The 15753-nt window shown below is 38.2% G+C and overlaps 1 protein-coding gene across 2 annotated transcripts in view; it reads left to right on the top strand.

Moving 5' to 3' along the window:
* Positions 1-15753, top strand: part of GUCY1A2 (guanylate cyclase 1 soluble subunit alpha 2) — a 525457-nt gene that overhangs the window by 406392 nt on the left and 103312 nt on the right. For both annotated transcript variants that reach the window (XM_074015141.1, XM_045371095.3), the window contains exon 6: positions 12966-13109. In XM_074015141.1, the coding sequence (XP_073871242.1) occupies positions 12966-13109 (144 nt within the window). The remainder of the gene's footprint in view (positions 1-12965; positions 13110-15753) is intronic.

Genomic DNA, 15753 nt, shown 5'->3' with positions numbered 1-15753 from the left:
GAGGGAAGCCCATTGCCCTGAAGGATAAGTCCCAGGCCTGGCAGCATTCACACAAGCTGACTGAAGAGCGCTTGGGCCTTAAGTGGACATCAGCAGTAGCCTGTCCAGTGTCCCTGTGGCCTGTGGTGGTCACAGGGTGAGGCTCCTCTGCCTGTGGAAAGGGGAGGGAGGAGTAGGAAGGTGTCTCATGGTTTCAGGGCCAGCTCAACCACACTAGAATAGAAAACCAGGTAGACTTCCAAATGTTTTTATTCCAATCCTTAGCTCTCAGATGGCATCTCTGGACCTCCCTGGGCCTTGGGGTGACTCACTGCAATGAAGCAAAGGACACGAGCCTGGCTAACTTTGCCACCTGCTGCCGTTAGAGCCCAAGGGCCTTAAGAAAACAAAGGCAGTAGCCAGGTAGTGGTTACAGCAGGTCTTGAGCAAGACCCAGTGTTATATTGGCTTTAGGTCTGACCCAGCACTGTCCCAGTGTTGGTGGCCACAGGGTTGTTTGTGTCCCTCTATCCCAAGCCCCGGGTGGCTCAGCACAGACAGAGAGACTCCCATTGTTTGGGAGAAAGTGAGGAAAGAGAAAAAAAGAGTCTCTGCCTGTAATCCAGATAATTATTCTGGGTCTTATCCAAGACCACCAAAGTGGTGCCTCTATGAGTGTGTAAAAACCACAGCATTACTGGGCTTGGGTGCCCCCTAATGCAGAGCTAATGCACGTGGCATTAGATCTAGGGCTTAGATAACAACACCCAGGTCCTTTCAAATACCTGGAAAGCCTTCCCAAGAAGGACAAGTACAAACAAGCCCAAACTGTGAAGACCACAATAAATTCTGAATTCTTCATGCACAGACACAGGTGAACATCAACTAGCATCAAGATCATTCAGGAAAACGTGACTTCACCAAATGAACTAAATAAAACACCAGAGACTAATCCTGGAGAAACAGAGATATGTGACCTTTCAGAGAACTGAAAATTCCTGTTTTGAGAAAACTAAGATAACACAGAGAAGGAATTCAGAATTCTATCAGGTACATTTAACAAAGAAATTGAAATAATTAAAAAACCTCAAGCAGAAATTCTAAAGTTGAAAAATGCAGTTGACATACTGAAGAATGCATCAGTCTCTTTAATAGTAGAATTGATTAAGCAGAAGAAAGAATTAGTGAGCTTGAAGACAAGCTATTTAAAAATACACAGTCAGAGGAATAAAATTAAATACCTAGGAATGAACTTGACCAAATAAGTGGAAGATCTCTACAATGAAAGGTATACAACATTGATTCAAGAAATTGAAGAAGACATAAAAAATGGAAATATATTTCATGTTCATGGATTGGAAGAATCAATATTGTTAAAATGTCTATACTACCCAAAGCAAACTACAGATTCAGTGCAATTCCTGTCAAAATACCAATGACATTCTTCACAGAAATATAAAACATAACCTTAAAATATATACGGAATCACAAAAGACCCAGAATAGCTAAAACTATGCAGCAAAAAGAACAAAACTTGAGGAATCACATTACCTGACTTCAAATTATAATACAGAGCTATAGTAACCAAAATAACGTGGTACCGGCATAAAGACAGGCACATTGACCAGTGGAACAGAACAAAGAACCCATAATATAGCCATATATCTACAGTTAACTCATTTTTGACAAAGGTGCCAAGAACATACATTTGGGAAAGGACAGTCTCTTCAATAAATGATGCTGGGAAAACTGGATATGTATATGCAGAAGAAAGAAACTAAACCACTATGTCTTACCATATAGAAAAATCAAATTAAAATGGATTAAAGACTTAAATCTAAGACCTCAAACGATGAAACCACTAAAAGAAAACATCAGGGAAACTCTTCAGGACATTGGAGTGGGCAAAGATTTCTTGAGTAACATCCCACAAGCACAGGGAATGAAAGTGAAAACGGACAAATGGGATCACATCAAGTTAAAAATCTTCTGCACAGCAAAGGAAAAAATTAACAAAGTGAAGAGACAACCTACAGAATGGGAGAAAATATTTGCAAACTACCCATCTAACAAGAGATTAATAACCAGAATATAATATATTTGAGGAGCTCAAACAACTCAATAGGAAAAAAAAATCTAATAATCTGATTTTAAAATGGACAAAAGGTCCGAGTAGATATTTCTCACAAGAAGAGAAATGGCAAACAGGTATATGAAAAAGTGCTTAATATCTTTGATCAACAGAGAAATGCAAATCAAACGTACAATACGATAGCATCTCACCTCAGTTAAAGTGGCTTTTATCCCAAGAGACAGGCAATAATAAATACTGGAGAAAATCTGGAGCAAAGGGAACCCTTGTACATTGTTGATGGGAATGTAAATTAGTACAACCAATATGGAGAACAGTTTGTAGGTTCCTCAGAAAACTAAAAATAGAGCTACCCTACAACACAGCAATCCTACTCCTAGGTATATGTCCAAAAGAAGGGAAATAAATATATGGAAGAGATACCTGCACTCCCGTGTTTATTGTAGTACCATTCACAATAGCCAAGATTTGGAAGAAACCTAAGTGTCCATTAACAGACAAATGAATAAAGAAAATGTGATATATATACACAATGGGGTACTATTCAGCCAAAAAAGAATGAGATCCTGTCATCTGCAATAAGATAGATGGACCTGGAAGTCATTATTAATTGAAACAAGCCAGGCACAATGACAAACTTCCTTCTTTCTCTCTCTTTCCTTCCGTTTCCTTCCTTCCTTCCTTCTCTCCTTCCCTCCCTTTTTCTTTCTCTCTCTCTCTCTCTCCTTCTCTCTCCCTTTCTATCTCCCTTTCTCTTTCTTCTTTCTTGCTGATTTTATGCAAAGGGCTGGCATTCTGATTGTTCTTTTTTCAGGTTTAATCTTTATTTTAATAAAGTTTTAAAGCAAAAAAAAAAAACTTCCTACATTCTCACTTGTGGAAGCTAAAATAGAAAAAATTGAATTCATGGAGATAGACAGCAGAAGGGTGGTTACTAGACACTGGGAAGGATAGTAGGGTCGACTTAGGGAAGTTGGGATGGTTAATGGGCACAAAAAAAGAGAAAGAACGAATAAGACCTAGTATTTGCTGGCACAACAGGATGTCTATAGTAAAAAATATTTTAATTGTACATTTAAAAATAACTGAGGATAATTATATATATTATATATGTAATATATACTGTATACCCACAATTAAAAATAAAAAATAAGAAAGAAACCACCACACAAAAAATACTAAAAAATGAATTCTTATTTTCACTTGATATGCTAAATTGGTTAACAGGATTTACTTTTGTGACATCAATTAACATTATTTAGCACTCCTAATGTGTTTATTCAAAATATAGCAGACGTTCACCATTCTCTGGGGATATATTTAAAGTTCTTGTATCAGAAATCCTTGAAAAATAATAGACTCGATATTATTTTATAAAGAGTGAGTGGATGAACTCTAGGTAGAGCAATAACTTTGAATATTAATATGGTGGTGGGAGGTACAGAAAGTTTGCAAAGAAGATTGAGTTATCCATTTTGATTGGGACATGGAGTAAATTACAGTGGCTGAGGTGGATGAACCTGGGAAACTGGAGCCCTGTTGTTGAAGATCTCACAGGACTATCAGAAATTTAGAATTGCCCACATCTAACAATGATTTAGAATGAAATTTTGACTGGGTATTTTAATGTGTTTCTCTTTCCTAACATGCTTCAGTATTCAGTATCCTTTATGATAAACAACCTGGGAGGTAGAAACAGTATTTTCCACACGATGGAGATTCCTGTGCAGGAACCGGAAGGCACATTGAAAGACCTACTGAGAGTTTTATCAGGCGGAGAGCTTTCTGTGATAGGCAGTCATTTGGAACCCATTTTCCTTCATTTGGGAGTAGTTCCCAGGCCAAATCACTGTTCTATTTATATCCATGACCTCCTTTTCAACACTGTACCAGCTGAGCACTGTAGAGACATCCTTAAAAGCAGCCGTATTTGGGTCAAAAATCTCAACTAAAATGAGTGTAAGGAGACATTTTTTTTTGTAAAGAAAGAATGAAGAGGGTCTTTTTTAAAGTAGCCTTGTCAGTAAAACCTTAAACTTGTTTCCATTTGAATTGCTAAATCATTATGTACAATGAGCTTGGGTGTGTTTAATTGAGCCCAACAAACTTTCTTTAGATCACTGAATGCCTACTGTGCTAGATTCTCAGCATGTGTGGTGTGTATGCGTGTGCATGTGCACATTTGGACTGGTCGTTGTAGTCTGCACTTTCAACAAACAAGGAAATATCTGGAAAAGTTTGTACCCCTATGGATAGAGTGGAATACAGAGAAGGAGTACATGGGAATAGCTGGGATCAGGTTAGAAGTGCTTTTCTCCTTTCTGAAAGCCACTGCTCTTTAAAAAAAAAAAAAAAAAAAAAAAGGTGAATATCCAGGTGAATATTATACTATTTTTAACTCACTTCATGTACAGAAGTCTTCAGACTTTGGGAATCATATAAAACAACTGAAGCTTATGACTGCAGATAGCTGGCCCTTATATCCATATTTTGATCCAGTAAATCCAAGTGGAGCATGGGAATCTAATTTTTAACAAATACCTTCTAGGTGATTCTTATGCAGGTTGTCCTGAATTTTGCAACTAAAAACTTGCTTAAGGGCCAGTTCTGCCCCTAAAATGTAGAAATTGGATGCAATTTAAAGCATTTAATAGAACTCTTATGGGCATCCTGATACTATACTCAGGTCCAGGGATATAAAGTTAAGTAAATATATAGTAGGCAGAGAGGAGTATAAACACACACACACAGATTAACATGATACATACTGCGAGAGTGATAGAAATTTGTCCATCATCAGGTATGGTTGTAAGAAAGTTACAGATCCCTCCTTGCCAAACAAAAAGGAAGAAAATTACGGATCCAGAAATCAGGAAAGAAAACTTGAAAATACTGAGGGCAGAGTCCTGAGATAGACTTTGCCTAGTTTACAGTTTTGTTTGGGATGTGCCCTAAAAAAGTCATGTACTCAGTGAAGTGGAAATGGTTTTTCTTCTCTTTTTGCATCTTCTCCTTTAAAAGTAATATGTGCATCCAGGAGCCTTTCAGGGGCCTTTAGAAAGAGTAAATAAGCCTAGTTTCAATCCATCCTCTCTGTTAGGGTCTCTGAGAATCAGGCTTTGAATTTAAAGCTGTACTGGAGAAAAAAGCTATCCACATCTAAAAATGATGGTGGGCTTTAGGAGCAGATGACCTCTTATTTCCCTGAGCCTATGCAAGAAGTGGGTACCTGTGTACACAGATTTTTCTCTCTGAAGTGCCACTGTAGGTTAATGACAGTACCCGCTGAGGACTTTCAGTTCTTCATATGACAGATAGTAATGTCCATAGAAAGTTCGAGGTATTATGAGGTTAATGACTCTTTATTACACCTCAGTTCTGTAGATATTACCCATGACTTCACATGAAGAACAAGTACGGAGCTCCAGCCTCTACAACATTAATTTAATTAATATGCAAAAATTATTGCTAGAATATTAACCTTTAGCATCATAAAATAAGATCCTATAATACAGATCTTCATATTGAATGACTACAAGATTACTTACAGAAACTCAAAAGACCATCTTAATAACTTTCCTTTTTGGTAATCACATTTATAGGGAAGGATAAAATTAAAATGTGGAGGTAGATTCACAATATAATGTCTGATTAAAATGCGTATGCTTATGCCCAGCTGCCAAAGAGGTAGAGGCTGTTTCTTCGTTCCCTCTGGGAGGTGGAGCCTCTTCTTCCTCAGTTTTGTTTATCTCTTTTGTTTAGAGGAGGGCACTCCATCCTCTAGAGCTAGAAGCCAGAGGTATGGCAATTTTCAGGTCACCCCACCCTGCCAGTCATTGCCTGTGATGACTTAGTTTTCTACTGGCACCACTGGTCTTGGTGAGCATCCTGCTTTCAGGAAGGAGTGCCCTCTCAACCCCCATAAATATTGAGAGAATAACCTACAGGGTTGTGACTGGGACTGGGACTCAGGCAATAGCTGGTAGGGTGAGTTTGCTAAAAAAGTGGTAAGTGAGGAGTGTGCCATTTTCTCAATAGCAGCAGGAGAGGTGAGGAAAGCAGAGGAGGTGGTGGGTAAAAAGAAGGTGGAGAGGGGCTGGTGAAGGAAGAAATGTAGGTTGAAGAAGAGTTGATGAAGTGATATCCATGTAGAGAAGAGAGGAAATGATGAAGGAAAATAAAGTGACAGAGATAAAGGAGGAGGCAAAGCCCTGGCCTCTGAATGCCAAGGACTTTCTGAAGGCTGCAGCTGGAGACAGTACATGCACAGGCTAACAGGGCCTTCCTCCAGCTGGAGCCCAAGTTTGGGTGGATACGGTGACACTGAGATGAGACCACAGATTCATCAAAGAAAATAGACTCACCTTCTGAGATGCCGCCTTTTGAAACCACCCCCACCCAAAGGTCATGCATAGGGGCTAAGATGCAGATTTGCTGAGGGCCATCTCAATTAAGAGGTAAAAAGAGTTCAGACATCTAAGGACATGCTACACATTCAAATTCTTTTTTGAACAAACCTCTACTTCAGAAGCAAGGTAATCATTAAACAATATGGGGTCAGATCCTCTGGACAAGTGGCATTTCCTTTCATTCCAGTCACATGGCAAGGATCCCATGCCCCAGTCCTGTAGGAGCAGGATATCAACTGTAGGTTCTTCACCTGGTCCTCAGACTACAGCCTTCCAGGACCTAAGATTGCTGTTATTTTTAAAGGGATCTCTAGCCCAACTCCTGAAATACCAACTGTTATGTGGAAGAAAAGCCAGGTTACCTTCAGCAGCGCAGCCCATGGAGATACTCAGATGTTCTGGTATCAGTGTAGCTAACTCCTACTTTTGGAAGTTGCCCCTGCTCCAGATCATCTGCCATCTATTGTTGGACCTGTGCTTGGCCAACAGTGATGTCTGTGTGCTGACCTCCTTGCATCTTGGTTCTGGACTTTTAGTGCTCCCAACTTCAAGAATGTGGCTTCTATGAACATGCCTATCACTTTGTCTAAGCCAGGAAAATGATGAAAACTGCATTCTTTCATCTACATGGCTTGAACCCTTATCTGTGTCAGGGCCTTCCTGTCTCTTTTTGATGTGGATCTTTATGAGTTATCTTCAAAGACGGTCAGTGTATCTTAAAGAACTGCAACCTCAGGAACAATGAAAGACTGGGTTCAAGGCTGGTGGCAAGCTGCTTATCGTCGAGTATGTCCAGTGAGTATTCCATGGACCTGATACCTTTGCTTGACCACAATCATACAGATTTTCATCTTTGGTCAGGAGTTCATTCCAGCCACCCTATTGAGTATCTGGCAAAACAGGGACATAAACAGTGGCAAGTTGCTGTCTATGTCTGAAGTGAAGGACAAAAAGTAGAGAGCCTCTTAATCTACCCCAAGACCATAGTTTTTCCTACTCTTCTGTTACTAGTAAGTATCCATGAAGGCCTGGGCCATAGTTTTTGTTTGTGTGTGTGTGTGTTTCCTGGCCAGCCTTTTGGATATTCTTATGCAGACCGCCATTGACCTCATTGTTCAGTCTCTAGTCACCAAGGACCTCCACAACTGCTTGTGGACTCAGGCTCTTGGCCAACCATTGGAGAAGCCATCTACTATGCCCCATCCTCCCTGTCACCCAGGACCCAGACCAAATGTCAGCTGATTGGGCTAGCAGGTATGGCCCAGTAAGGGAAATATGGCGTCCTTTCTAAGAACCAAGCATTCTTGGTGACAGCCAATAAGACCATGAAGAATATGGGACATTTACCAGTCCCCTTTCACCCACCTGAGCATGATGAGATGTCCAGGTGCTCTGTGAGATACTAGGAGGGAAAAGAAGGCGTTTCTCATCTTTAAAGTTTATCTATATCTGTCTGCCTACATCTCATTCCAATACCTCTTCTCTCCCTGTCTCTTTTTAAGGAACTAGAGTCCCCTGGAACACAAAATGGCTGGAAAGCAGACTTTCTAATTTGCTGCTTCTCTTGATTGTATCCAGGGAAGATTGTTCAGTAAAGTAGATTACCAGAGCTCTCTGACCCTCTGCTCTTATGCCCCATAGAAAATTCAAAGAGGGACAGATCTAAGACTGTGCGATTGAAGGACTGAGGTGGTCACGAGTCCCATGGAACAGGGATGGTTAATTGCCTAATTGTGTACATTGTTCTTTTGGCTAATCTTATCCTCAATACCGACCCCCTCACCCCCACTCCTTTCTTCCATCTGTGCCCAAATATCCAAGAAATTCCCAGATATTTCTTGAGTATTAACCTAGAGGGCAAGGAGAAAACTGTTATGGGAATGAAATTCTATTAGTAACTAAAAGAAATTCTTTTAAATGATCTAAAACTAAAATAAACAAACTAGGTAAATGGGATGGACGCAGGGGCTCATGCCTGTAATCCCAGCACTTTGAGAGGCTAAGGTGGGCAAATATCTTGAGTCCAGGAGTTCGAGACTAGCCTGGGCAACATGGCGAAACCCTGTCTCTAAAAAAATTAAAAAAAAAAAAATAGCCAGGCATGGTGACATGTGCCTGTAGTCCCAGCTACATGGGAGGCTGAGGTGGGAGGATTGCTTGAGCCTGGGACGGAGAGGTTGCAGAGAGCCCAGATCATGCCACTGTACTCCAGTCTGGGTGGCAGAGTGAGACCCTGTCTTAAAAATCAAACAAAAAACAAGGTGAATGCATAACTCTAATATATTTATTTATACCACCTTTATTTCTGGAATAATGTAAGGACTTTGATTCTAAAGTTTTGAGAAAATATAAACTGAGATAGGCAAATTCTTTAAAGTTTTATAAAAGCAGCTATAGTAATATGTAAGGGAGCAGTTGTATATATTTTTAGTACTTAAGCCTCCTCTTCTATGTTTAGAAAATAATGTAAGTTTTTCAGACATTTGCATAAGCATTATCTTTTCCCCATCTCCATGCTCAGTTTAGCCATCTTTATTCTTATCCAGTGCCATTCACGAACAGGTGGGAGATGGTGAAAATAAATGAAATGCACTATTTTAAACTGTGTCTGTTGTATTTAAAACTGTATAAAAACACTGAGGCAATTATAAAGGAATTCAGAACAAAGTCAACTTTTTGGACAGGTTTTTTGTTTTTTGTTTTTGTAGTCTATTTACAATGCCCCCTTGTTTCATTTTGGTTTAGCTCAAGGAAATAAACTCAGGAGCAATGGAATTGATACATGTCACTTTCACTTTTCCTGCTCCTCATGAAGCAAAACCCACTAATTACTTCGAAGGAATCTGCTAACACTTCCACATATATTTAATTTTGCTAAACTCGTATAGAGCTGCCTTAGAGAAAGGAAGAAGAGAGAAAAAAATGGAGCATTCCTGGAAAGCTGCATTAAGACAGTTGTGTTTCTGCCAGTATTCTTCAGGGGCTGAATATATCTGGAAAGAAAAAAAAAATCACAAAGATATATTAGACTTTACTTAATGTATATGCCAATTACTTAACCTTTCCAGACATTTTGATATTAGAGAATGTGTGATTATTTATTCATTCATGTCTTCATTAATGCTGTCTACTAAATATTTCTGACTCTTCTCTTCTGTGCACAAGGTAGTTTGCCATTTCCCATTCTTTATATGTTAAGCATAACCATGTAACTTGCTCTGGTCAATAAATCATGAAAAGAAGATATATATGTCACATCTGGGAGGAAGCTTTAAGAGTTCCTGTACAATTAGTCAGAACCTTTTTTCCTCTGCAGCCTTGATCTCCTGGGCTCTAGCGATCCCAAGTAGCTGGGACTATAGGTAAGGGCCACTTTACCTGGATAATTTTATTTTTTATTTTTTTGTAGAGGAGATTGAGGTCTCACTATGTTGCCCAGGCTGGTCTTGAACTCCGGGACTCAAGCAGCCCTCCTGCCTTGGTCTCCCAAAATGTTGGGATTCCAGGTGTCAGCCACCATGCCTAGTCTTAAAGTTTTATACAATCATGTATGAATTGTAATATGAATTTGCTATATTTACATTGTGCCCATATTTATTTTGTACTTCATTCATTTATATGTTATATCAGTTGGTAACATATTGGTCCAACTTTTTAAGGAGAAAATGCAACATATAACTAATCTCTGTGTATTCTTGTGCAAATTCTAGAATACACATTTAATGGAATTCAGTGCATCTTTTTCTGAAAAGATAATTGAGATGTTGATGAGGATGACGATGATGATGATAGACATTTCAGGAAGTGATTGTGCTCTAGGAACTTGCATGTTCAGAGCGACTGCAAAGCATTTTGATTTGTGCAGGCAATTTACTGACTATATGTTCTGGTATCTGAAAACCAGAAATAAATATGAAAGGGTGGGATAATATGAGGATTAGCAAAGAACATTGTCTTATTAGGGGAAAAATAGTAAATAGCCACATTTTAGATGTTTATTCTTTGATGGGTGTCTTCCTTAGTGAGAATTATTTCCAGGAAGTATATTTTAGTCTTTGGAATAAAACTTTTGCCAACTCATACTGCATTGTCTTTCTATTCTTACAGTATAATTTTATTTTCATTTTTCTGGCATCAGAAAACAGGTCTTAAAGTGAAATTTTTGAATATAATGATAGTTCTGGGGGTATTTGAATCAGTTTTGATGCATATTTCCTGATGATCAAGTGATAAGTTTTGCAGTGTTGGTCCCATGAGCTTCTTAAGTATTCTCATAATATTCCCTAAATTAGTGCTCATATAATTTCATGCAGTATATCTTTTTAATATTGTAGTGTTGGAATGCTTTTACATGGAAATTTAATTTTGATATTAAAAATAATAGAATATTTTATAATTCTTGGTATATTTATGCTGGAAGCATCTCCATCACTGATGCATTTTCCTATACAGATCTACATAGCACACAGATCTAGGTGGCGCTCATAAAATGAATGATGAAAATAAGCCAAGAGTGAAAATTACTTACTGTAATTATGGTTAGCATGGTTGATTGACTTATTTATTCATTTAGCAAATATTCAATAAATATTATTTAATAAATAGCTATATCATAGACATTATGCTAAGTTCTGTGAATACAGAGATGAAAAAAACATAGTCCCATTTCTTAAAAGCTCACATCGTAGCCAGGGATACGTATTGACTTTATATAGATACATATTGATTATAGCTTGTGCTGAATGTTAAAGCAGAGATATGTGGAAGTGCTGTCAAAACAGAATAAAGAAAGGATTAGTTCTTTGAGAAATAATTTGATAAAAACTAAAGGAAGGAACATGGAGCACATCACAGAAAAAGTGACACTGGAATTGTGCATTTAGTACAATTTTTCATCACTTCAGCCTAATTAATAATATTAAAACTATTGAGGATTTTATTAGGTTGGTGCAAAAGTAATTGCAGTTTTTGCCATTAAACCACCATCTCTATTGTGGATAATTAGAGAGCTTTTATCTAAAGTACTAGAACTTTTATTCCATGTTCTATGCTGTGGAAATGGGGTAAATATTTAAAATATTTATCAACAGCAATGGCCATTCAGAATGGATGCTGACAACAGAATTAGAAGAGAGTAGACCCATACAGTAGCTGTTGACTCTCAATTATGTGGTTATGGATGGGCCTCTGCACGTCAATTTTTCATCTTTCAAATATCACTAATGCTTATTTCTTTTTTTAAAATTATACTTTAAGTTCTGGGATACATGTGCAGAACATGCAGGTTTGTTACATAGGTATACACGTGCCATGGTGGTTTGCTGCACCCATCAACCATCATCTACATTAGGTATTTCTCCTAATGCTACCCCTCCCCTAGTCCCCCACCCCCTGAGAGGCCCCGGCATGTGATGTTCCTCTCCCTGTGTCGATGTGTTCTCATTGTTCAACTCCTGCTTATGAGTGAGAACATGCAGTGTTTGATTTTCTGTTCCTGTGTTAGTTGGCTGAAAACAATGGTTTCCAGCTTCATCCATGTCCCTGCAAAGGACATGAACTCATCTTTTTAATGGCTGAATAGTATTCCGTTGTGTATATGTGCCACTTTTTTTTTTTTTTTTTTGAGACCAAGTCTTACTCTGTCACCAGGCTAGAGTACAGTGGCGTGATCTTGGCTCACTGCAACCTCCGCCTCGCGGGTTCAAGCAGTTCTCCTGCCTCAGCCTCCCTAGTAGCTGGGCAGGCATGCACCATTATGCCCAGTTAATTTTTGTATATTTAGTAGAGATGGGGTTTTACCATGTTGGCCAGGATGGTCTCGATCTCCTGACCTCGTGACCCGCTGCCTCGGCCTCCCAAAGTACTCACAGGCGTGAGCCACCACACCTGGCCTAATACTTGTTTCTTTGATGTAGGATATTTGTGAAGATAAAATGGGACCATGTACATAAAGTGGTTGACACAATTAACGGTATGCAGTATGAATATTTAAGAAACATTAGGCATTACAATTTTTAAGAGTAAGAAAGAACAGACCTGATGAGAAATTACAGATATATCTAAAAGTGTGGAACAATTTTCTTCAGGTGGAAAAATTGGGGAAAAAAAATACTTTCCAAAGGAATACTTGAAAGTTGGAAGGAGATGAAGAGATGGCTCTGGAAAAGGCGATCATTTGGAAATTATCTAGGCAAAATACTGACAGTTCTATTTTCGTGGGGGATAATTATTTTATATTATAGTTGTTCCTAATTTCAATGATCATCTCTAGCGATAGTGTTAATGAACAACCCTGGAGTGAGATGTCAGTATTTGACTGTGGCTGTTTGCAAACTCTGCTGTGATTATACACAGTTGTCTAATTGCTTAATTTATTGATGTTTTGCCGACATGTTTTTCAGCAACATTTGTGACTGCAGATAACTAATCATTTCTCTTCGGGCTCATTATCATACGTTTGCATTTGATTTGTCTGATTGCTGCAGGTGGAAACAATAGGTGATGCCTACTGTGTTGCAGCAGGGCTCCACAGAAAAAGCCTCTGCCATGCTAAACCCATTGCTCTGATGGCCTTGAAGATGATGGAACTTTCGGAAGAGGTGCTGACACCTGATGGAAGACCAATTCAGGTAACCCTCCTAACAATCTGGTTTGAGTAGTAAGTGCACCATTAACTGGAGGAGGCAAGTAACTCCCTTCTGAGTTCTACTTTTTGTAATTTATAGATCTAGACAAGTTGGGTGCTTAAGGAGGACAAGGAGTGACTAGAGATAACTCATAAATCCAGGAAAAGAACAAATGGAATAGGTCCAAGATAGGAAAAGGTTTGTGGAAGGCAAATTACTGTAGAGGAAAGAAAGAGCTAAAAGACCCAAGGGAAGAACTTACTGTCAGTGACCAGGTCATCAAATCCAAGCAAGAATGATGGTGAGATTCAGAGTTTTAGAGGTAACCCAAGAAGTAAAATACAAAAAAAGCAAGAAAATGGAGGACCTGCACAACTTCCTGTAGGTAATATACAGCTGAAACTTCAGAGCTCAGAGTTACTTCTGGAGTTTTTCTTGTGGCAGAGTTTGAAGATTGCAGCCTAGTAACTGTAAAAACTTTAAAAACAGTGGAAAGTCCAGATCCTGGTGTGTTGTACTCTTGGTTCTGATGGTCTTCTGCAATCTGAGGTCTACCTCTGGGAATGAATTAGGTCATCTACCGTATTTCTGCTAGAGCCTAATGATGGATCCCAGAAGTGTCATTACTTCGAAATCAGAAATCTTATATTTGGAGAAGTAAACTTGTATTCAAGTCCACCCTTTCATAACAGCTCACCAGCTAAGAGTTAAGAAAACACGGGGCGGGGGATGGAAATGGCTAAAAATGTGAGTACCATCCTAGTTCTGGCATTATAGCAGATTGGGGACCCTGAACAATCCATCTGATTAAAATTATGAAAATATTGGGTTAAATATATTAAAAAATGTTTTAAAAAAAACTATTAGGCACTTCTCTGAGCTCATAGGAAAGGGAAAAACATGACAATTACACTATGTGTGTATACTGAAAAAAAAAATGTAATTGGCGAATTTAACTTAAGAGCCCTGTTGTTAGCAATGATAGAAGGAATCTAGGAAATATTATTCCCCCCAGAAGATGCCAACTTCAATCCTATCCTCAAATAATTTTCACAGATTCTGTGTGTTATAAAAAATAAGGTTCTAGTTTGTGGTTGTATTTTTATCTTTTAGTTGTTCTTGATAAGCTGGAAGGTTTAATTTTAATGTTTTAAATGAAACATATTTTATTTTATAATTTGTAAATTTTTGACCTGACTAGTTCACAAAAATCCTTCCCAACTTAATTTCCTAATGATAAATTTGCAGTTTTATAGTATGGGTTTTTACATTTAACCCACCTGGAAGATGAAGGTTATTAAAATGTGTAATAACCTAATACCAAAAACAAAAGAAAAAAGCCACACACACATACACACACACGAAAACAAAGTACTATGGGGAAGATCCAGGGGAAATTATAGATGTAAAAACACAGATCTGGGATGTTTTCAGATATCACACTTATCAGACAGAATTAAAATGACAACTTTTAACGTAACTATAAGAAATAAAAAGATAAGCTGAAAACTGTGAGAAAGGGACAAGACTTGGGAAGGAACCAGAGAACTTCTAAGCAATCAACATAATGCTTAAGAAAAGAAGAGAGAACAAAGTGGGTAAGTTTAAAAGCAGATTAGACATAGATGAAGCAAGAATTTGTTCACTAAAAGAACTGAAGAAATTATCAATAACTAAGTTGAGATATTTAAAAATGGGAAATATGAATAAGAGAATGTAAAATATAAAATATGTGGGAGACAGGGAGGAGAGAGTGGAAAGATGTAATATGTATTCAATTGAGGTTCCAAATGGAGGTAACAGACTAAATACAAAAAGAGAATTATTTTCAGGAACTATTAAAAGATGTCCATCAGTACCCAGACACAGTAATTCCAAAGAATTCTGCAACAGTTAAGTCATGGGAATCCAAAACTAAACCCATCTTAATGAGACTGCAGGGCATCAGAGAAAAAGAGTAATTGATAAATTATAAAAGTGACAGGCTGGGTGCGGTGGCTCACGCCTGTAATCCCAGCACTTAGGGAGGCTGATGGGGGTGGATCACAAGGTCAGGGGTTCAAGACCAGCCTGGCCAATATGGTGAAACCCTGTCTGTACTAAAAATACACAAAATTAGCCGGGTGTGATGGTGGGCGTCTGTAATCCCAGCTACTCTGGAGGCTGAGGCAGAGAATTGCTTGAACCCAGGAGGCAGAGGTTGCGGTGAACTGAGATGCGCCACTGTACTCCAGCCTGGGTAACAGAGCGAGACTCCATCTCAAAAAAAAAAAAAAAAAAATTATAAAAGTGACATTGATCAGTGTGAAAAGGACAAGGTATTCAATAAATGCTTGGGGGACTATTGGCTATTCATGAAGAAAACTAATTGAAATTGCTTTTGTACTTTATGCATCTTTATACAAATCAATTCTTGGTATGGGGAGGTAAATGTAAAAATTCATATTATAAAACTATAAATTTATCATTAGAAAATTTTGACAAGTAGGGAAGGATTTTTTTGTGAACTCATCAGGTCAAAAAATTTGCAAATCATAAAATAAAAGTTCGAACATTAAAATTAAAACCTTCCTGTTGTTAAGAAGAACTAAAAAATAAAAATACAACCACAAACTAGGAGAGTATTTTTTGCGACACATGTAATCAA

This window comes from Macaca fascicularis, chromosome 14, assembly GCF_037993035.2.
Source record: "Macaca fascicularis isolate 582-1 chromosome 14, T2T-MFA8v1.1".
In the NCBI taxonomy this organism is placed as follows: Eukaryota; Metazoa; Chordata; class Mammalia; order Primates; family Cercopithecidae; genus Macaca; species Macaca fascicularis.
Note: the sequence above shows the minus strand (reverse complement) of the source record. Positions and strands in the feature narration are given on the sequence as shown.